Consider the following 23,510-nt stretch of genomic DNA (forward strand, 5'->3'; position numbering starts at 1 on the left):
TGATGCAGTTCATCTGCTTTTTGTACTCATCAACAAGGCTTTTAAGTACATCTCATGGTTATAAGAAAGTAATTTTATGTTGTATTCGTTCATAGTAAATTAATTATAAGGCTAAGTAGTAAATTGTTTTAATAATTAAAATTTTTTATTGTTTTAATAATTAAATTTTTTTTTTTAACTTATTATGTTTCGAGTTTAACCTCCTCTCTCTTCCCTCTTTCTTTAGACCAACTTCAATGATGGGCTAAAAGCCAAATTACCCCCCAAAATTTAGCCCAGAAATCGGAGTGGACTCCATCCAATATTTATCGGAATTTAAATTTTTTTAGATTAAAATTTTCATAAAATTAATTTACGATAGTCTACATATTTATTTATTTTTAATTTAATTTAACAAAAAAAATAGTCTAAGTTTATTTTTTAATAATTCTCAGCTAAAATTTTAGGCTAGAACGGTTGGAACAGAAAAGCTGTTTCTGGGCTAAAAACTAAATTTTTCAGGTTAAAAAATTTGATTTTTAGCTTAACCATTGAAGATGATCTTAAAGTAAGATATCTCGTTCTTTCCATCTTGTGAAAGTTTGTAACAAGAAGGTCTGAATATAAAACCTTTTATTTTGTTTGGTAAATCTGAATATAAAACCTGTGACTTTGTCATATGACGCAATAATTCCATGGGAAATGAGAAATAGAGAATAGCAGCGGCCCCACCATGAAGTGTTTTTAATAAAGTTCCGGTCAAACGTCACTAAGGATTAAGCACAACGAAACTTCTGTACCATATTTTTCAACCGTCACCGGACAAACAATTGTTCATACAAGTTTAGTCCAAGTACTTTTTACCCAACTCACTTGACCTTTGTAAAATCAATGTGCCACCATAGATTCAACTTTCATTGGTTTCCAATTTGATGAGTCGGGATTTGATTGGCCAGAGTAGGTTTTGCTCGAGCACCTTAGAAGAGCGATTCTCTTATCTAACTAAGATTTAATTTCAATGGAATAATTAATATATTATGTTGAAGAATGCAATCCAAATAAAATATTGACAATATGTATTACTACTTATAAATGAATGCTTCTATTATTAATAACATCGATATTTTTAATGATAAAATCCAACACATGTTTGGTTGTCCATGTGATCAAGAGATTGTTTGAATGTACTTTTAATAACTAAAAACGTTTTTGATGAAAATATTTTTAGAAACAATCATTAGTAAAAATGTTAGTAAATTCTAAAAAAGCACTTAAAGTGATTCATAGAAAAAGCATATAACTGGTACTTCTTGTAGAAAACACTTAAAGTGCTTTTGGAACCTAAAAATATTTTTTCTAAAAACGCTTTCAGTCATTTTAAAAGCACATTCAAACGAGTCATAAATTAAGACAATATCAATGTGATTAGTAATATGTTGATGATCGGACTCTAAAATCATGACACTGTACCTGCATAATAAACTACTGCCACCTGGTACATCATGACATGAGAAAATCCCTCTCTCAAGTCAAAACCCCTCGACCAATCCGTAAATTATTTATCTTCAAGAGGTTTTTGGGTTCGAGACCCTCGAACAAAGTCTATTGTTGTCGACCCCTTCAAGAGGTAGTGCTAACAAATCCAAAAATTTAACAACTTTCAAAAGTCCCCATGATTGTGCTTTGAAGCAAACAGTGTCACAACAAGAGCAATGAGAGCGTCACATTGTGCGGTCGACAACATTAGTCAGACAAGTTGGCATAAACATGCAGGCTGACTTATGAACAGAAAACGCAAAAACAAAAGAAAAGGTAAAAGCAAAGGAGGGAAGTTTCCTCTGAAGGGAATTGTTGGCTGGATGTCTCTTTTCTCACCGTCTTTTTTTCTTCCTCAAAGTTCCAGAATGTTGGAATTTTCTGCCCCAAAAACCAAGTCTCCTCTTAACAAATGGGTCTTTTAGAAACAGTGTTTTCTCTGGTCAGATGCTTCAAATAGGTGGTTAATATCCACCCAATAACATACAGTTTCTTAGTACTTATTTTCTTACTAATCGAGGTCATTTTTCATTTGTCTATGTTTTTGGTCTTGAAATTTGCTTTTTGGGTTATCTTCTCTACCTTGTTTGTTGCTTCTCAACCTACCTAATTCATAAGAATCTAAAAATTGTTTAATTATTTTATAATATATCACCATAGGAGTTTTGGCCATTTTCCTTTGTCTTAATCCCAAGGTCAAATCCTCAACTCTTTCCTCTTCCTTCAAAGTTCAAGGTTCATACCAAATTCTCACCTTCCTCTTCATTTTTGGGTTCATCTTTCACTTGCAGCAAGCAGGTACTTATCTTTTTCCTCCTCCTATTTTTTATATTTATTAATATTATTTTTTCTTAAATCTCTCCTCTTATATGAACTTAATTGTCATGAAGTGTATTTGCATGTATATTATTGTATTTATAGATCATTAAGTGTATGAAATCATTGGTTCAGGCAGGCATAGACCTCTCTCTCTCTCTCTCTCTCTCTCTGTGATGATGGTTATGCATGTTGTTGTTGTAATCTCAGAAGTCTTCTGTCTTTCTGTCAAGATGTTTTGACAACTTTATTCCTCTGCAATTGCCAGCTACCATGAAACAACAATTTTTTTGTTTATTTATTTATTTATTTTTTTCGGGTTTTCCGGAGTTCCCATGTGGTTCAAAGGTTCAGCTTATTTCAGAATCTGTTCAGCTTGTTCAAGGTTTTCTTAATTGCAGCTTTTAATTGTTTAGGCTCAAAATTTCAACATTTTGATACAAGCGATATCGGGGGAGGGGGAAATCGAACTTGGGACCTCGAGCGCAAGGGTGAATGGTCAAACAATTCCATTGATTTTGCATTCTTGCACAACTCTTTTTACCTGCTACTGCAAAAGGACATATGATGAATAGTCTTTTGTTGTTGTTGTTCTGTATATATGCCTTCAAAACAGTTCAGCAGACATTACTAATTTTGATGTAGTATTATTTGTGTTTACGTGTGCCTGTAATTTCTATCTGTTGGATTGGACAGGCTCGACCAGATCCGCTGGAAAGGGATCCGGATCCCTTCCTCCTACTCCACCAAATCAGGAAATTCAGACCATTGAAATTTGATCCAACGGCTACAAATAGGGTTCACTTTATAAGTTATAATAACTTTAGCTGTTGGATCAAATTTCAATGGTCCGGATCCTCTAATTTAGTGGATTAGGAGGAAGGGATCCGGAGAGGATCCCTTTCGAGATTCGCTTGGTCTAATTTACTAGTTTCCAGTGTTAATGATTGTTTGACAGTTATTTACCCTAATGTGTGACAAATTGTGATACAGAAACTCGAATTGTGTGATAGAACTTATGTTCCTCAACGACAGAAGAAGTAAACCAAAACCATGTCTTTAGTTCGGCCAGCAGAGCTTTCCACGACATCATACAGAAATCGCAAATTATATTCTTTAAATGGCAGCAATGACGGTTCCAGCTTGTCAACTCAAATATTTGGGGCCGATGAGCACAAGGCCGTGTATGTGAATGATTCTTACAGCAGTGAGACTTACGAGAAGTACTTCCTTGACTCCCCAATGGAAGAAGTTACACATCCATCCAGCTATGGCGTTTCTGGAAGTTCGACTAACCCACAAGGTGCCTCATCTTACCAGCTAACAGCTGGATCAGTTTCCTCCTTGAATACTCAAAATCCATATATCACTTCTTTAATGTCCAATTTTGAATCAGATTACTTAGAGAGTCAAAGCCCCGATGCGGATAGCTTTGATGAAGATAAGATGAGATTGAAGCTTCAAGAATTGGAGAGAGCACTGCTTGATGACAACGATGATGAAGATGATGGGGAGATAAATTGCAGCAGTCGAAGCATGGAAGTGGATGGTGAATGGATTGATCCAATCCATAGTGAATTGCTCCATGACTCACCCAAGGAGTCTTCATCATCTGATTCTAACGCGAGCAGTATCAGCAGCAAAAAAGAAATATCACATGCTTCTCCTCGGACACCCAAGCAGCTGCTTTTTGAGTGCGCTGGTGCACTTTCAGAAGGAAACATTGAAGAAGCATCAACGATGATAAATGAGCTTCGACAGATGGTGTCGATTCAGGGAGATCCCACACAGAGGATTGCAGCTTACATGGTGGAAGGCCTAGCAGCTCGCTTGGCTTCCTCAGGAAAATTTCTTTACAAGTCTTTGAAATGCAAGGAACCCCCGTCTTCTTATCGCCTTGCAGCCATGCAAATCCTTTTTGAGGTGTGTCCTTGCTTTAAATTTGGATTTATGGCAGCAAATGGAGCCATCATAGAGGCATGCAAAGATGAAAAGCGAGTTCACCTCATAGATTTTGACGTAAACCAGGGGAATCAATACATAACCCTCATACAAACACTTTCGAGCCTGCCAGGTAAGCCACCGCACTTGAAGTTAACAGGGGTGGATGATCCGGAGACAGTTCAGCGTCATGTTGGAGGCCTTAACATCATTGGACAAAGGCTTGAGAAGCTGGCAGAAGTGCTGAAAGTTCCATTCGAGTTTCATGCAGTAGCCTCAAGGACTTCAATCGTCAATGCCTCAATGCTTGGCTGCAGGCCTGGGGAAGCACTTGTGGTTAACTTTGCTTTTCAGCTTCACCACATGCCCGACGAAAGTGTTTCAACAGTCAACCAGAGAGACCAGCTTCTTCGGATGGTGAAGAGCTTGAGGCCAAAACTCGTTACAGTTGTAGAACAAGATGTGAACACCAATACAACCCCTTTTATCCCAAGATTTGTTGAAGCCTACAACTATTACTCTGCTGTTTATGATTCCCTTGATGCAGCTCTCCCTCGGGAGAGTCAGGATAGGATGAATGTTGAAAGGCAGTGCCTTGCACGGGACATAGTGAACATTGTGGCGTGCGAAGGAGAGGAAAGAATAGAGCGTTATGAGGTAGCTGGAAAGTGGAGGGCAAGGATGACCATGGCAGGATTTACTTCATGTCCTATGAGCACCAGTGTGACTGATTCGATTCGAGATCTTAGCAGACAGTACAGTGACAGGTACAAAGTGAAGGAGGAGGCGGGGGCGCTTCATTTCGGGTGGGAAGACAAAAGCTTGATTGTTGCTTCAGCGTGGAGGTGATGATCGTTCAGCTCCAAACTACTGCTATGCTTTCATTCAGTATTGTACTTTGATTTTGTGTGGGGATAAAGACTTACGGTTATATAGAGGCAATTTCGGAAATTGGCTACAATACTTATATATATTTAATACAATTATCATCTCGATTCTAAGGTGGCAATTGTATTAAATACACGTACGTTTATAGTCAATCCCGTAATTTCAAGTATATAAATAAGGAACGTAGGGAGCTGCTAGTTTTCTAACACTGATAAACGATCTCAATGGTTGTAATAGAATAACCTTATGTACTCTCCTATATAATTTTGTGCGGATGTGACGTGATATTGTTGATGTTGCGAACTTAAAATTATCAATATGTCGGGCAATATTGTATTCATAAATGGAACAACGGGTTATCCGGACCTATTGACCAATTGACGGTGATTCTCAAATATTGCATAATAGAATGTGATCAAGATGGGATAGAATGAACAGAAACAAAGACCTCGGATATATATAAGCTTGTTCTTAACTAACTTAGCTACAAGCCTACAACTCTTCGCGTCACTTTGTCATCAAACAATTAATTTCAAATACGATAGATCATCAAAATTGTGAACACTATTAAGTAAATTACAAGATCAGAAAATACAATTAGGACTTCCCTCCGGCAAGTAAGCGAGTTAAATGCTCTCCGACATTTCTACTATTTCTCGTCACCTCTTTTAAGAGATCTTGTTTTCTTCCCATGCATTCCTCCTTACGTTTGCCGGGTTTTCGTTATCTGTCCAAGCCTCCCAACTAACCATTCCGACAGTGACGCTGCTTGGACATTGTAAGACACCAACCGCCTTGCTCTTGCGAGCAAACAGGTAAAAGCAGCCGGAAAGCTCAATTTTGTCCACCTCTCCTCACCCAATCCTTGCTGGAAGTCACCCCTAAAAGCCCTTGATATTCTATGCTTAGCTCTTCACACCAACAAAACACAATGCTACCTCAGCTTGGGCTTGGAGCTCTTCCAATACCCTTACAATGCTCTCCCGGCACATTGCTGTTTCATTACGATCCAATAGCATTTTCCTTAATCTTCATCCATGCACAAGAAAAGTTAACAGGGTCAAACATGAATCGACTCCAATTAAGCAACTTCAACGCAACAATACAGATAAATTCATATTATTCTATTGATCGTCAACCAAATGGCTTACATCGAAGCTTTAAATCAACTCCCTTATTATAAGATATCCCAAGGTTAGTGTAAACTCCCTGGACATCTTTAACGATGTTTGAGTTTCAAAAATTTATACTACCATTTCATATAACAAAATCACTAACAATCTGACAATTGTAAGTGGTAAATTCATCAACAAGCAGAGTCTACTAGTCATCTATTGCTCTTTAAATATATTTTCAAGGAATAAAGGAAAAATAACAATGTAAATAATTATCAAGGTGAAATGTAGGACATACCTAGAGACAGTTGCTATATCTCCATGACCAGTGCAGACAACAAGCATGGCATTAGCGGGCAATGCGGTATACAAGGAACGTATTCTAGTATCCAGTCGCATAAGAATTTCCTTTAGTTCAGACGTTAAGCTGCAGCTGATACTTTTTTTATTTCCAGAGTTCTTATGGCATGTAAGCAAGGATATCAACTCAGAAATTTTTCCATTTAATTTCTCGGCGTCTTCTGCTTGTTTCGTGAAATAACGATTCAATTCAGAAAACTGGGTCCAGACGAAATGCACTTTCTCATTCCTTGCCTACAATCAAAAGTAAATGAAAAAAGCACAAAAAATTACGTAGCCAAGCCAAATGATAAAAATGAGAAAATAAGTGAACACAGCCATGAGAACTCTACCTCCTTTTGAGCTTTGGAAAGAGCTTCATCATCAGAGAACACAGGAACTGCTTGGGATAATTCAGAGGCATGACGCTTCACAATGGAAATATCATCAATGATGGAGGATGTCTTTCCGCTCTCACTCAAAACAGTAAGGAGCCTTTTCCGTATCAGTGATGGTGCTGTACCAAAGTCAGGTCCTAATCCAACAGAAGGAGCATTCTTATAACAAAGGAGAACTATTTCCACCTTGGGTTCAGACAAGGCGTCAAATTCTGACATCTGGAAGACACTGAACTTTTGCAACAAACAGTAATGCTTCCCAACTCCCCTTTTTCTGTATTCTATTTTCCATATAATTAGAATAAACGTTTATGGGCAAGTGGCCCTTTACCACAATAGTGGAAAGTGTTGAGCCCTTGCATGATGGCGTGGGTTAGAATCCCGTCGATGCTAATCTACATCTAATCTAACAAAATCTATTGTTTGAAAAGAAAAAAAGAATAAACGTTTATGCTGACAATGACAAGGTTCAATATAAGTCCTATATTAAAAAGGTGATAGATACCACACTAGTTGAGTTCCGTTATTCTCCGCATTGGTCAATCATACAATGTAAATGCAAAAGATAGTCACTTACCATGTCTAATCTTTAAAAGTGCCAGGTCCATAGTAGCTCTTGCATCTTCAATACTGTCATGGCCAAGCCCTGACTGCTGTATCTCTTTAGAAAGAAACTTCCGGGCAAGATCTCGAAGTTTAGGTTTGTAAGACCTACCACGGGGGTACTTGTACAACACTGCAGTATCGATCACTAGATTGTGGGAGATTTTTAATGCTAACAAGTCATTTTCCAATGAATGGCCCACTACGATGGTCTCCTTGTAAACCAGCTTCAGAAAGTCCTCCTGAGCATAGAAAGTGACTATTATAAATTAGAAACAAAGAGTTTCTTAACAGGAGATGATGCAATTAACAAGTGAAGCAGCATCTGACAGGTCACAACTATGGAAAACCACTAAGCGCAAATGTAATACATATATATGTACAAATGGAGAACAAGACCCAAGGATTAACCTGAATGTCCTTAAGACTTGTAGTCACCCCCTCTAACATCTCACTAGTGATTCCACTAAACCTGAACAGGAAATCGATTGTTATTCTTTTTATCATTTTATAGAAGCCTCTCTCATTCATACCACAACAATTTCAAATATTAAACCTGCAATCAAATTATAGGGCTGGAGCTTATCCAGAAAAAGCGTCAACACTAAGAATCACCTATATCCAGAAATAAAATCAGGAAAAATGATGATTTCTCAATGATTTACAACTTTCCCAGTGTGTTTTTTATTTCTCAGAGTAGAAAACTTTAAAAGCCCAAGTGCGGTTGAGTTATAAACGTTTGAACTCATTCTAAATCGGGATTCCAGCCTTACACAGAAACTAAAATTGATTTTGAGCCTGCTGCTAGGGTCGGGCGAGTTGTAGAAGACACCTAGGGGATCATCATTTTAGTTTTTAGAGTTGAGATGTATTGGTGGGACTCGGATGGATAAAGAGGGGGTTTTTAACTTAACGCTGCAGTATTTGTAGGTTTTGAGTAGAGATGGAAGAAAAGATGTGGACACAAAACCCAGCGTGTCGTAGATGGTTTTTATTTAAATGCTAAATATGATTTGCTTTAAAATATCTTTGGCCAGCTAAGGCAAATTAATGTCGGTTGTGATACAATGTATTAAAAGGAAAAGAGCACAGCCGCCACTGCAGCGCCTCAGACGGCATGAACAGGGACATGCACACTAACGGTCGGCCAGGTAACAAAGGGTGCCTTGAGAGGCAATTTTGGAACACCTTGCCCCAACGGGAGGCAACATTTTCCAAAACATTTGCTCCCCCACAATGCCCCAATAGCACTACAACCGATCATCATTTGTTTTACCCCACAAGAAATACAAACATCACCATTCACTTAGTTTGAAAAACATCAAATAATACGCAGGAATAAGATATTAAAACACAAACGTTTGATGATAAGGGTGATAAGGAAAATAATTAAAACTCAATGTGTAAGAGCAGAGTGAATGCACCTTTTACTGGTAAGGTAAGAGGAAATTTGGCTTAAGTAGATGGACTACTAAATGCACCTATAACCAAAGCAAGACTACTTCAAGAAGAGGTAAATGACTATGGGTGCTGACCAGAACTAACACGAAAGTAACATAAAAATATTTTACAATTTGAAAAAACTCCAAGGTGAGATTTCATCTGGCCAGCTTCATGGGAAACGGAAAAAGAAAAAAAAAAGGCAAGGATGGCCACACATATGATGACAATAAATCTGAATTCCAAGAAGCAGCTCTAACTGCTTCAACACTAGAGCAACATATCAACGGAAGGACTAATGAAAGCTAAAATGATAACATACCTGGTATTATAATCAGTGATAGGATTTGTTGGTTTGACCAATTTATCTAGCATAACCTGAGATTCATTAAAACTTAAAAAGTTCAAACATTGAGAAGAAAATTTATTTACGTGGTAACAAACTCATTTGCACAAAATTATGTAGAAGAAATTTTAAGAGTCTAGGGGTCACATTAAAAGTTTGAAAGCATTCAGAATAATAAAAACTAGTCAAAATTTCATACAAAATCTTGATAAGCAAGAACTTGATATCATATGATATGAGGATTCAAAAAACCTATATGATTTCTAGCTTCAAGATTGTGTCATCAGCGGGATGGGATAAGGTGCAAATTAGAAAAGATGCTGAAGCCCTGATACGTCACTCTGTTTTTTCCTTTCCATGCCTCCTTCATATATTTGGAAATGATAATCAAGCAACACTAGGAAATGAGCATCTCCAAGTTTCTTTAAAATTTGTTAATTTAGCCAGCGCATCCAAAAACTATTCTAACTGGCCAATTTAATTTAACGTCTCCAGCACTATAACCTCTAAATGTTTTAATCTTCAAACAACCCATCTTTCTCATCATTCTCATCCTTTGACATCTCTCTCCCCAATTAGTAACTTTTTATGTTTAACTAGGTCTTTCCTTTAAAGTTAAAGAGCAACTATTCACAAAAACTAAAATAAAGAGTGGGACATAGATTCTCTTGGAGCTTGATTTCCTTGGTTTGGCTCTTTCAAAAAACTATTTGAGAAGTTTAAAGAGTCTCTTGGAGATGCTCTACAAGTAGACCAGAGAAAGCTTAATGTTCAGGGAGATTGGCAATGGTTTAGGGATTAAATAAGACAAAATATAAGTTCAGAGACATTAGCAAGATTTACTCAAACAAGAAAGTTAAAGCATAAATCACTCAGATACTACATTTTATTCAACTGAAATTACAAGTTTTGAAACATTCAAAGTTAAATAAGACCACTAAACCATTGCCAAGTCAGAAAAAAATTGCACAAAACTCATGCATCCTTACACATTAACATCCATTTCCTTTTGCACAATTAGGCAACAAAATAGTTAAAACTTACATCTCCTTTCACAGTCACCAGTGTTGCTCTTGTTAGCTCAAAACCCTCACTTGTGACACACTAACAAAACAAAATGGATCAACCAAGATGACATCAGTACGCCAATACTTTGTGAGAACAGAAAAATTAAAAATGAACATAATTTACTACTATCGAACAATTCATCTGGCAGGTATAAAACAAGTTGAAAGGACAAATACACCTCAACAATGAACTTCCCACAAGATAACAGTTATTTAGTAATATATGTTAAGTTGTTAACAAATTTCTTTCTATCTTTAGAAATTGATATTCAAGGATTTACCATCTCACAATCAAGTGCCAACATTTGATATTGAGACGATCCTGAAGGGGCCGGAAAAGTAGAAAGAAAACCTGCATTGATAAATAATAATTAATAAGAATAAAAGTTTAAGGAACTAGCTAGAAATTAAATCATAGAGAAATCCTAATTAATAACTTTAAGCGGCATCTGTCTTGTTACCTGGCAAATTGAAGCAATATCCATTGTCTTCAAGTTGTTTTGTTGTAAGAGTGTAAAATGTAATAGGGAAAGGTATATCTTTCATGAGTTCCACAGAAGATAGATTATCTAAACCAGAAAAACATGTAGAGAAAACCCAGAAAAACAAAATTAAGAGGATCCTTATGGAGTGTTAAGATACTTTTACAGAACAAAAGGATGCATACTTGTTACAAGATAATTCTATAGCTCGGATCAAATGATAAGAACCTACACCAACTTACGAATTGCAAAAACTGAATGGCTAAGTAATCAATACAACACCGATATCCAAGAGATGATAAAGCTGGTACGATTTCTGAATTCTACCCATAGTGACAGAACTTATGTTGTATCATGAGTACATGAATTTCAAAAGGAAAACCTTTTCTAGACTTCCATACACAAGAACTTCTATGGCACAATCCAAAAGTGCACACTGAAATAACTTTGATGTTACACTCCAAACATTACGAAGCAGATAACATTGTGTGTTTCTTCATGTTTCATGCATGCAAAGACTTGGGAATACTAATATAAGAGTGAGCGTTGACGGCAGGAAAACATCAACACAAGCTCCGGTAGCAACAAAAGTTGTTCTGCTTCTGCAAAATCTAGCCCCATCCAGATGGGCATACAGCATTTGTTTTTGTAGTTGTTAATCACAACATTGTAGATAGTTTCCTAATAGTTTGAATCTGAGAGACACTCTCCACACATAGGACATTTTTCTGCTCTTACCTATTGGTAATTAATCGAACATGGATAAACCCACTACTCCTATTGATTCAGAACAGTACAAATAACCATGACAACCAATGTTACCAAAATGAGGATTGCTAGCCATAACGGAATGGAGAAGTTTAAAAAAGGAAACCAAGAAGTATTGATACTTCTCAGTTCATGTGTATAACTGCAACCCCGGAGAACCGTACAAATAAACAGAACTTCAGGTTACTTGTGGCTTGCTTTCCTACTCAGACAAGTTGGACTAGCATTCTCCTAGTAAAATATCCTTGATTTCCGTACAAATACTAACTTTGACATGCAAATTAGCAAAGTTAAGATGAAAGCAAGAAATTTAGTATGATCAATGTTCTGCAAACATGTCACATACCTTGTTTAGACGCCAGGTTAGATTTCTCCACAGTCGAAGTACTCTCTTCCCTCTTTCTTTTCACTTTGCTCGTCAGGAGGGCATCAATCGTCTGCATCCCATCTGACATACAACTAGTATGGGCAAAAAGATAAAGCCATAGAAAGTGGAAGTACAGGGAAATTAAAGGCTTAATCACTTGTGACAAACCTGAGAGCTAAAACTGGCCTTGGCTTGCCACATAATGCTTTGAGACTCTTCAGAAGTCGATGATGTGATAAATACAATGCTGCGTCCAGGCCTGGGACATAAAGCATAACCACTTTGGGAATGAGGGGCTTGTTCTGCAAAATGTAAGGTTACAGTATTAATAACTATAAGAATTCTTGTTTCTTTCAACTTCATGTCTCCAAATTATGCACAGAATCCAACAAGATTGAGAAATATATATGGCTGGGTAACATTTCACAGTTTAATGAGTCTTCCACCTGTTTGGTATGTGTATTAAGGATTCTTCCATGTACTTTGGTAATATTGATCGTTATGGTTTCATTGATCCTTAACGATACATAAATTGGAATTATCAAAAGAGGGGTTAAAGAACAAAAGAATTCCTCACCTTAATAAAAACCCATGAAGGCATGAATCCTTCAGCAAGCACCCACGTCACTAGTTCTTGAACCTCCTGCATCATGACACAAACTCCATTCACTTACCCACTCTTCTTTCTTACTCAATAAATGTTCAAATCGAATGAAATTTCCTGCCACTTGACAGAAAAGGAACAACTATGAGTACCCACTTGCAAATTCAGAGTTGTGTTGGCTTCCAGCGTCTTAAAAACCACCTCTGCTTTACTCTGCAAGGGCAAATAAGATTAAATGCAATGCACTAGAGTTCAATCGTTTCAACCAAAATCCCGTCAGACCGTGCAAACTATTTCCATGAACAAGCATTACTGGGACTGCAGAAACTAAAGGCTAAAGAATACATACAGATGTACATACTACAGCTAACTGAACCATTTACGTATCGAATTGAAAGCTATAAGCAGCAGACCTGTTCTTCGTACAAGAATACATGGTATGGACAACATCACCAAAATTCGAAACAAAACTAAAAGATTGCATCTTTGAATGCTAATGATAATACAATTAGAGCAGCAAATACTTTAGACGCACAACCAATTCATGGCAAAACATGGAAGGCGACGATATTTAAAAGAAAACAAAATTAGAGAGAGAAAGAGTACTTGAGGGCCGTAGACATCGAAGAAAGTGGAGCAGTTGCTATCATTTTTGTTGCTGCTTGAGCTCACTTCTTCCTCCGGGGCTAAAGTTTCGACTTTAACGGGGGAAGAAGGCATGGCCTCCGTGACTGAAGCTTTACGAACCCCGAGATAGAGAAAATGTACGAGTTTTATTACGAACCCGGGGAGAGAGAGAGAGAGAGAGCGTACGAGGTTTATAAACCTTATAAACCCTTTTGTTCGACCGGATTAGGAGGACTGGACTAAACTAAACTAATTGCTAGTGTAGTCTCACGTTTGGTTTGCACAAGATTAGATTTAATGGGATTAGATAGGACTCGGATTAATGACTTCGCTAGGAGTTCTTAGCCAAGAACCCCAAATTCGGCCGGACTCGTAAGACCTTCTGCGAGAGAGAACCTGGCTCATCCTGCGAGAGATAGTCGTCGCCATCGCTCCCTGCTTGCCCTGCTCCCTCATCCTCGTCCTCCTCACCCTCATCTCTGCGTCCTGCTTGCCCTCATCTGCATCCTGCTCGCCCTCATCTGCTCCTCTTGCCTGGTAAACTTCGAATCTTCGATTTGTTTTGCAGATCGTGATATTACTGAGCTTTATTTGATATAGTTATTTTGGGTTTGAGAAATTTTCAATAATAGACCTCTGCACTTGAACAAATTAGGGTTTTGATTTTTAGGGTCAAATTGCAGATCCTGCTCGCTCTCATCTGCTCCTCCACCTTCTTCTCAGGAACCCTCCACCCAAACCGCCCCTCCTTATCCCCCGTTCGATCCCAGTCGAAGTAACCCTCTCTCTCTCTCTCTCTCTCTCTCTCTCTCTCTCTGTGGTTCTTTTGAATTTGCGACTAATGTTTTTAAGATGCCTTTTTTTATGTATCTGAATTTTTTCCATCTGTTTGTTTGTTTATTTATTTATGGAATCTGGGTTTATTGAAAGGTGTTGAATTTCAGAATCTAAGTTGAGTTTTTGCAGGTTGTATAACGTGATTTAGTTTAGGTTTACGTGTTAGAGTCTGTCAATCTGTTAAATTTTATGTCGGGCAAGTGGGAACCTGGATATCTTGATTCCATTTGAACCTGGGGATCTTGATTCCATCTGTTAAATTTTAGAGTTTGTCTCTCCTGGTGTGGGAACCTGGGGATCTTGATTCCATTTGAACCTTTTCAAATAGTTTTCATAATTCGAGATCTCTACCGTTGGTTGGTTTTGCTTTATGATGAAGCCTTAGAGGTTAGCTATAACGGGTTAGGATTAGGATAGGTCTAGGTTCGATTCCCTCAAATGTAAACAAAAAACAGTTACCAACAGATCGAGGGTGCATACAAGATCATTTATATGTCGAAATCCTTGGGGATGCATGCCATATAATGTTTGTAACTTATGCTTATTTCTTTATTGAGGTTGTACCGGACAGATGAGAATTATATGCTGCCATTAAGAAAATCAGCGTCAAATTGAGATTGGAGTGTTTGGAATCAGTTGCTGTCGAATTTTGAGATCTCAAATTTGGTTAAAATCAGTTTTGACCATTAAATATAGGTTGGACAGCTTGGAATCAACATTTGGAGGTTGAGTTGGTTGAATTTGAACATTTGACGGCTTTGCACTTGTAATTATTATGAGTAATGATAACATAGAGTGAGATGTATGTGATTGATGAAAGATAAGATTGTGAACCTTGCGTGCAGCGGTAATTACTTCTTCTATGACTTGAGAATAGAGAGTACGATGATCAATGCAATAATCAAGAGCAAGATTATGGAAATCATCACGCATTTTCTCGACTTCTTTTGCAAGCTCTTTGCAGCTTGTAGGGCAACATTCTATAAGAGGAATCCCATTTAGTAATTACTTCTTCCTAACTTTTGTTCTTTTGTAATGTCTCATAAACTTTTGTTCAAATCGACAAAGAAAAAAAGTCGTCTTATTTAGCCTTACATTGCCGTGAATCAATTTGAACTTTGGAGTGTACTTAGTTTTGTTTCTTCATTTAAGGCCTCAGCTCTTTGCAGCTTGTAGAGCGTACTGTCTCTCTCTAAAACTTTCTCTCTCTCTCTGTAAAGCTTTTGCTCTGATATCTTGAGTGATTCAACACACCCTTTCCGATGCAGTTTTATCGTCTTCTCCAAGCTCTTGCAGTCACTTCTGAAACTCCAACCTCCACGTCAGTGTTCATAGCTTATCTCTGTCATCGCATCTGCCATCGCAATGTATATTTTGTCTCAATTCTTCCTTTATGTTATTCTTTGAATTAGAATTAGGTTTGGATTTTTAGTTAAGCTGATTACGTTAGTGATTTATATCTTTATTTTTCGTCCTTGCAGTATTTTCTACAAATTTTATTTGTTTAATTTTTGTTTATTTGTCGAAATTTTTGTTTAATTGAAGAAAAATATCGTTGGGTTTGGTCCCTTACACTCAATTTTTATTTTGTTTTTTTAATATCGCAATAATTAAGGAACTGTCAAATAGTGATTATGTAATCTGATTTACTGGTTTTCATATTTCTGTATATTACTTTTTCGGAGGAAGTTCAATCATCTGAAAGTTACTTTGCAGCTCAATTGTTAATGGAAGCTACCAAATGCCATTATTTTTTTTATACCCTATTGAGTTTTGTCGCGCTGTTTTGTGGTGGGTCTTGAATCTTAACTTGTGTTATACTTATTATCCTAAATTCGTAATGCTTTGTAAAGCGGTCTGCCCTCGTGATCTCGTGAGGCTGGCGGGATTTCGCTTTCCATTTTACCTCTTTGGTGGTTGTACTAGTTGGTTTGTTCTGTTTCTTGTTTTACAAACTAAGATAACAGGCATAATTTTGCATTGTTGCTTTCTTTACCCGCTAACCTGTATTGGACTTTAGCTTCACTTGTATTCTGATTGGTTCTCTATTGTTGTTGCAGTTTATTCAATTGCAGTTACAGATTCACAAAACAGAACTTGGTTTGTGAAAAGAAGGTTTCATTCTCATCTATTTCTTTGTTCAGTTTTCATTTTATTAGTTGTCTTTTATTGCTGCATTCACATGCCTGCACTACATGTATGCATCACTCCTATATAAAAGTGCATTGAAGACACAAACTTGATGTCCCTTGAGTACAGACAAATGCTCCATCCATGCATCCCTTGAGCACAAACTTGATGTCTCTTATTATGTCAATGTCAGTACACAAACTTGATGTCCCTTTTGTACCCTTGTTCTCTCTTAAAATTTTTAGGCCTTAAAATGCATTTGAAAATGCTGGCAGGATGATGTAAAAGTGCAATGGGTGATTGGCATTCTGATCAGCGTACAGAAAAAATGTTGGAATATTGATATGCATTTTTTCCATGAATTTTTTTTCTCTTAAGGCCCAGGACATCCTGCCTGAGATCTCCCTGACCCAATGGAACATGCCCCATCTTGTTTAATCTGTACTTCTTTATCTCATTTGGAAGGATCCCATTTTTCAATTTGTTATTAAGTATTTTAAATTCTTTTTGTTAATGTAATTTTGCACACTCGAAGCTTGTCTGCTATGTATATGTCTTTCGACTTTATGTCATGCACAATTACGTATCGTTCTTTGGCATAATTCCTATTGAAATAAAAACTTCGTTTTCTATGCAAAAGGTTGAAAAGGGATAAAGATAAGATGAGATGGAACTTGGGAATTTAGGATGTCAAAGTTGTCAAAATTCCAAGTCCTACCCACATGCTGTTTTGGATTTTTAAAATTTGGGGTTTCAGCAATGGGAGTCTTCCATGTGTGTGCTCTGTGTGTGTGTCGATGTATGCTGGTTTTTTGTGTGTGTGTGTGTGTGCGCGTGAAATTGTAAAGTTTTTGTAGAAGACACGTAGATAATGGATACACCTTATTGACCTTTGGTTGAAAACGATTAAAAATGTGTTTTGACAATGATAAATAATGATGATGATCTCTGCAATGTAGGATTGAGCACAATCATGCGCATACACATAAGCACGCACAGATCACGCACAATTGCTTTGTAATGACGATGATCTCTAGTTCTAAAAATTGAGAGCTAGTAACTTGCATCTTTGTGATGCAATTGCTTTGTATCATGAATTCTTTTGATCTAGTTCAATTGATATCATAATTACTTATTTTCCATCACCCTTAATAACAGTGATATCACATATATCATGTCCTCATTTTTTTCTTTTTTTTTTTTTAAAGTTTGGTTAGAGATGGATCAAAGGAAGCTTTTATTGATCTTACTGTTAGAGATGTCTCATTTAGAGACAATTTGCATTTGTACGATTCTTGTGTTGCTGATGCTAAAGGCCAAACAAAGATATGTTGAATGACGCACTTTGACTAACCATTCACTTGTTAGACGACATATTAGTTTGTGTTATTTGAATGGTATAATAAGGAATACTGATACTGAATGTGTCAACGAATTGAGAATGGATGGAAGGATTTTTGGCATATTATGTGACTTACTTGGTCAAGATGGGAGGGTAAAAGATGATGGTTTGGTGTCTCTGGAGGAGCAGGTGTGTATGACTTTACAAATACTAGCACATCATACTAAGAATCATAGTATTGGTGCTAGATTTTATGGGTCGGGAGAGACTATAAGTAGGTATTTCAATAGTGTATTGCAAGGAATTTTGCGATTACAAGGTATCCTACTAAAAGTCCCTCAACCTGTGCCTATTGATTCTACAGATCATAGGTGGAGGTGTTTTAAGGTATGTTGATAATTTTTCCAATTTTTCCTATGCTTTAACTAGATATTCCCTTTGTTATAAATTAACAAAAGCTTATTTTTTTGTTTAGAATTGCTTGGGAGCATTAGATGGAACGCACATTGATATGCATGTACCTAAAATTGACAAACCTAGATACCGAAAAAGAAATGGTCGAGTTGCAACTAATGTGTTAGGTGTGTGTTCAGGGGATATGCAATTTATATGTGTTTCCGGGATGGGAGGGCTCCGCATCAGACTCTAGAGTGCTACATGATGCAATTACTAGGCCTAATGGTTTAAAGGTACCAACGAGTAAGACTATCAGTTAGTCTCAAATTTGTAAGTTAGGTCTAGTTTTGTTTGTGAACTGCAAATACTAATAGGGTCTTTATTATTATTATTATTATTATTAGGTTATTATTACCTTGTAGATGATGGTTATACAAATGGTAAAGGATTCCTTGTACCCTATAGAGGAATACCTTATCATTTATTTGAATGGGAGGGACGAACACCTTCCAATAAGGCTTGCTAAAAGGAAGGTGGGCGATACTAAGAGTCCATCTTTCTATCCAATAAGGACACAAGGTCGAATAATTACCACTTGTTGCGTACTACACAATCTTATTAGGCAAGAGATGTCTGTAGATTTAACGGAGAATTTGCCAATAATAGAAGATGGACAAAATACTGAAGAAGGTGAATATGTTGGGTGTTGGAACATCTGACTAATGGACTGCAAAGAAGATTGTCATGGCTCAGGAAATGTATAATGAGTGAAGAGCAATTAGGAACCAGCAACCGAACTAGCTATATGTGTTAATGATAACATTTTATTTTGTTTTCCTTTTTATCATGCATATTTTGGACATTAGCAAAATGATTGGATTGCTCATCATTGATTGTTATTCGATTTATTAATTGGATAGTATGCAAATTGATTCTTTGTATTGTACTTTAGTACATTAAAATATTTTTTGTTTAGGTATGGATAACAACAATAATTTGAATGCCGCACAAGAGCCAAAAGGAAGGAGGCGTAAATGGGAAGCATTTGAGGAAGAAGCATTACTATCTGTTCTTGAGGATTTTGTTGCTCGAAGGCAACGGTGTGACACAGGTGCTTTCAAACAAGGTACTTTGATTGAAGTAGCGAAAGCTGTCAATGTGTTATGTCCCAATTCAAATATAAAGGCAACTCCACATATTGAGTCAAAGTTGAAGAAATGGAAAAAAACATATAGTTTGGTCCTTCACATGATAAACACGAGTGGATTTGCATGGAATGAGGTCAAAAAGTGCATTGAAGTTGATAGTCATGACGCATGGCAAACTTATGTGCAGGTTCATATCCTATTTTATTTATACATTAGTTGTATTCTTGTAGCTATATTTGTCACGCATGCTAAATTTTAGAATTGCTATGTTGATATAATCTTAGAAAAATAAAGAAGCTGATGGATGGAGAAGCAAACCTTTTCCACTGTATGATAGATTTGCATATATATTTGGAAAGGATCGGGCTAGGGGTAATGTAGCCGAAACCCCTACTAAAATGATGGAGGAACAAAGTCATAATCAGGTTGATGCAAGTGATCTTGGAGCTGAAAATGATGTTTCTCCAGTGAACCTACAAAGCCAACAAAGCAACCAATCTGCAAATAGCCAAAGAAAGAGGAAAAGAGCTACGGGAAGTTCAAGTGATGGAACTGAGGCAATTATCAATGGACTGAAAGAATTTTATGTTGAAAGTGCAAAAAGGATGCAAATGGTAACTGAAGCTATAATTCGAGGTACCACAGATCATAGTGACATAGCTAGTGAACTTAAAGCAATGGGTCTTTCTCCTATGGATCAAATTGATGGATTGACTCTTATTTTGGAAAAACCACAAAATGTGGGAGTGTTCAGGTCAATAGATTCGGAACTCAAGAAAATGTTCGTCCAAAGGCTTTTAAGCAACAAAACAAGTGGATGATTATATTATGTGGTGTCTTTTGACATAAATGTATTTTGTTAGTTGTACAATCTTAAGGTTATGGCTTCTAACTTAGCCTTGCACTATGAAATATTTTGGCTAATGTTGACTAGGATTTTGTAAATTATGGGGATCTACTTCGGAATGCTACGCTATAGTTAACTAGCATTTTGTAAAATATCCTGGAGGAAAGTTTAGTGAATGATGTTTTAGAGAGTTAGTCAATGGCAAAGATTGACTTGTGCAATGAAATGAAATGATGAAGTAATTGCTCCTCTCTTTCTTTTGCATATTGTTAATAGAGGATGTTGTATAATTACTAATATATATATGTATATAGGCGCTTAATTAGACAAAACAAAATTCCATACACATGATTATTGTTATTACTAGCTTAGGAATGTAGAAATTGTTCATGATCTCTTCCTTTTGCATATTGTTACTAGCTTTCTTTGAACTAGGTGGAGCAAGCCAATTTACATGCTAGAAATCCAAACGTAGCAATGATCAATGTGTAGCTATCCATTTGTCATTGTGCCTCGTATCATTGTGGTCTTGGGATTGAATGCAATTGTTATGATATGGATTAAAATTGGCTTATACATATAAGAGTAATTCCAAGTAATTATTTCACAATTGAGTAAAAAACTGAACTTGTCAGACATCAATTTCGTTCCACTCAAATACAAGTATAAACCAACACCTTTAACTTTGATTTACAACTTTAAACCAAAGGTGAATAATTAAGAAAAACATCCTGAACTTTGTCGATTGTTGGGAGAACACTTTGTTATATTCATGTTTGGAACAATGCTACTCTTGAATCATGTATGTTTCTTTCGTTGGCAAGAAAATTTGGTTTTTGTATTTTTATTGAGTCTCACTCTCATCCAATAGTATTAATTTTAATAATATCTTTAATAATAAAAAATTAAAATAGAAAAATAATGTAGTCCTAGTCTGAGCAAACATCAAAATGGTGACAGTATTGTTTTCATTATCTTGCTTCTTAGTCCAACACTGCACCAAACGCTTTATAAAGCTAGTCCATCTTAGTCTAGTCTAGTCTAAGCTAGTCCAACTTAGTCCATGCAGCTAGTCTAATCCGAGACAGTCCAATGTAACAAACGCACCCAAAAGGGTTTAAAATTTATATCTTTTTAATATTTATGCTGGGCATATTGAACCGGAAACCGAAATTGAATGTGTTGGGATTTATTGGTCGCTAGGTTGTTCTTACATGGAATGTAGCCTAAGTCGAAAATTTAATAGAGTTCAATTTTATTTTTTTAACAAACGGTATTATCTATATAATTAAATAAGTAACAATACTTATCTCTTGAAGTGCAACCATGGTTTAGACTAAAGTTGTTCACCCGTCGGATGAGCCTTCTTCATGTGTGGAAATCCAGATCCGTAACCATCATGGTGTAGGAGTCATTTGGATTCATGAAATTCGATATAATTTCCCCTTGTCCTTTTCTATTACAAGTTAGTAGTGAAGGAGGACAATTGTGGAGTTGTCAAGCAATGCTTTGGGGGTTTCCTTTGGTTTTAGCTCGTCAGAGCGGACTTGGATTGGTTGGAACGCTTAGATTAGCCATTACGTCGATCATGGTTGTGTGTATCCTGAACTCGTACGTCGTTGCGGCACGTTGTACGTCGTTTGATATGAAGTAGGAGGAAGAACTTTAAGGAATCCTGTAGAAAATTCCAGGAGTGGTAAAACATTGATATCATCTTCCAGGTACTCGGAATCGAGTTCCGCAAAATTTTATAAAAAGCTGACTTCCGTATCTTCGCAATGATGTATGGCAGTATCGTCTTCCATGTATCTCGGAATCGAGTTTCACAAAATTCTATAGAAAGTTGACTTTTACATCAACTGCCAATGCCTTCCTAGCAGTACATGGCAGGCATCCATATCAATAACATTACAAACCACTTCATCCCGTCAATGCATACTGATTCAAAGTGGGACACAGAAGGTTTTTGTGACACGAACTGAAGGTCCTTTCTTCACCCATCGAAGAGAATATGGGGTGACATGAGGCTCTGTTGGTATGCAAGTTCCCACTTTGTCCTTTATGTCCTCCAACAGTCCATCTCCTCTTAAATTGATTTAGCCATTTGTTCTACATCACTTAGGGATAGGATTGGATTGGAAGACACGTGTAAGACAGGACTTGTAACTCATGCATAAAGATATGTAGATAACCAACTCTATTATGGAATCATAACCCATTATATCCAATCATTTTATCTCACATTTTGACGCAACAAATAAAAGATTGGACTCCATTACATATTCCTGTCGGTTGTTTTGATAAAAGCCGAAAGGTTTATGGGATATCATCTACCAACTGATTCATAATATCCCCTGTTTTGCTTAAATTTTCCATAGCTATTTTTATGTCTATCTATCTTATAAAATATTAAAAGGAACATTGTAAGGAAATGTTTTGGAACGGGAACCAAGTCGAGCAGTATCATGGCTCCTGGACCAAATTTCTTTCACTGAACTGCGATATTACACTGCGTGTGAATTTGCTTTAATTTTTTTATTTAAATGTTTAGGAAGTGTTTTTAAATAACTGAAAGCGTTTTTAAAGAAAAAGTTTTTGGATTCTAAAAGCATTTGAAGTGTTTTTTTTTTTATTAAAAAAAAAATTGACTCGTATGCTTACTAAAAGAGTTGACTTGCATGCTTACTAAAAAGTGTAATCTCCAAACGAGCACTTAATCTCTTTCACTTTATGGCTCATTCGGAAATGCTTTTAAAATAACTGAAAACATTATTTTAAAAGTACTTATAGCCTTTTCGCCTTAAGACTCATTTAGAAGTACTTTTAAAATAATTGAAAGTGTGATGAGATTGATTATGAGTTCCAAAAGAACTACAATTGCATTTTAAAAGAAACACCAAATATTTGTTTTTTTGCAAGAATGACTTCCAAGTGTTTTTTCAATATCTACTTTGATTTTCACTAGACGAGTTCTTAATTTTCTTCCTCATTTAAAACCTTCTACCTGCACTGTTGAAAATCAATGTCAAAGTTAGGCAAGGAAAGTTAGGCAATGTTAGGTATGGTTGAATAAAAATTATTAGGTACAATTAATGTGTTTTGTGTGGTAATAAATAATCTTAGTTTAATCATTTGGTTTGCTATAAATACCCAAGTTCTCAAGCATTGTAAATCATCCAAGGAAAAACAAAGCCTAGAGCTAAATAAGAAAAGCTTTGCCAATTAGTTTGTTTTGTGAGCTTTCTTTAAGAGTGTGTTCTATTTTCTTCTTCTTGGGATCATTAGAGTTATCTTGGATACTCTTCTTATTCAACAATTGGTATCAGAGCCAAGTCGGTCAGGGATCGTTCTTGGTAGAGCATTGGTTGTAAAGTCTCTTGAAATTCCGAGTATGCTCTGTGGTTGCAGTTTTGACTGATCTTCCACATCAGAAAAAATTTCTTGAGATTATTGCTGGGGTTATCACAAACCTTGAGAGGGAGCTTCTTTGTGTC

At 36.5% G+C, this 23,510-nt stretch overlaps 3 protein-coding genes across 25 annotated transcripts; 2 read left to right on the top strand and 1 right to left on the bottom strand.

Moving 5' to 3' along the window:
- The first annotated feature begins 1,705 nt into the window (after positions 1-1,705).
- On the top strand, positions 1,706-5,537 carry LOC137727361 (scarecrow-like protein 1). Of its 6 annotated transcripts, none has more exons than XM_088677080.1 (4): positions 1,774-2,313; positions 2,748-2,829; positions 3,325-3,634; positions 3,728-5,537. In XM_088677080.1, the coding sequence occupies exons 3-4, from the start codon at positions 3,385-3,387 to the stop codon at positions 5,119-5,121; spliced, it is 1,644 nt and encodes a 547-aa protein (XP_088533206.1). In that variant the 5' UTR covers positions 1,774-2,313; positions 2,748-2,829; positions 3,325-3,384; the 3' UTR covers positions 5,122-5,537. The 6 variants fall into 6 exon arrangements, with proteins under 6 accessions (XP_068322329.2, XP_068322326.2, XP_088533206.1 ...); XM_088677081.1 differs by having other exon boundaries at positions 1,823-2,313; positions 2,748-2,822; XM_068466228.2 differs by lacking the exon at positions 2,748-2,829 and having other exon boundaries at positions 1,706-2,313.
- A 54-nt stretch (positions 5,538-5,591) lies between these two features.
- Positions 5,592-13,430, bottom strand: LOC137727362 (small RNA degrading nuclease 5-like). Its single transcript, XM_068466229.2, has 14 exons — positions 13,296-13,430; positions 12,846-12,902; positions 12,663-12,728; positions 12,254-12,387; positions 12,065-12,177; positions 10,930-11,037; positions 10,750-10,820; positions 10,446-10,505; positions 9,378-9,433; positions 8,027-8,087; positions 7,590-7,857; positions 6,968-7,149; positions 6,574-6,869; positions 5,592-6,189 (listed from the first exon to the last, which is right to left on the bottom strand). The coding sequence occupies exons 1-14, from the start codon at positions 13,407-13,409 to the stop codon at positions 6,066-6,068; spliced, it is 1,710 nt and encodes a 569-aa protein (XP_068322330.2). The 5' UTR covers positions 13,410-13,430; the 3' UTR covers positions 5,592-6,065.
- Positions 13,431-13,487: 57 nt separating this feature from the next.
- On the top strand, positions 13,488-20,267 carry LOC137727363 (uncharacterized). Of its 18 annotated transcripts, none has more exons than XM_088677088.1 (6): positions 13,557-13,853; positions 13,987-14,091; positions 15,374-15,520; positions 16,214-16,268; positions 18,998-19,356; positions 19,454-20,267. In XM_088677088.1, exons 5-6 carry the CDS (start codon positions 19,000-19,002, stop codon positions 19,988-19,990), a joined length of 894 nt encoding a protein of 297 aa, XP_088533214.1. In that variant the 5' UTR covers positions 13,557-13,853; positions 13,987-14,091; positions 15,374-15,520; positions 16,214-16,268; positions 18,998-18,999; the 3' UTR covers positions 19,991-20,267. The 18 variants fall into 18 exon arrangements, 16 of the variants coding, with proteins under 16 accessions (XP_068322335.2, XP_068322331.2, XP_088533209.1 ...); XM_088677085.1 differs by having other exon boundaries at positions 13,689-13,853; positions 14,000-14,091; positions 15,374-15,474; XM_088677089.1 differs by having other exon boundaries at positions 13,693-13,853; positions 15,374-15,474.
- The last annotated feature ends 3,243 nt before the right edge of the window (positions 20,268-23,510 follow it).

The sequence above is a fragment of the Pyrus communis genome, chromosome 10 (genome assembly GCF_041283825.1).
Source record: "Pyrus communis isolate YQ-2024b chromosome 10, ASM4128382v1, whole genome shotgun sequence".
In the NCBI taxonomy this organism is placed as follows: Eukaryota; Viridiplantae; Streptophyta; class Magnoliopsida; order Rosales; family Rosaceae; genus Pyrus; species Pyrus communis.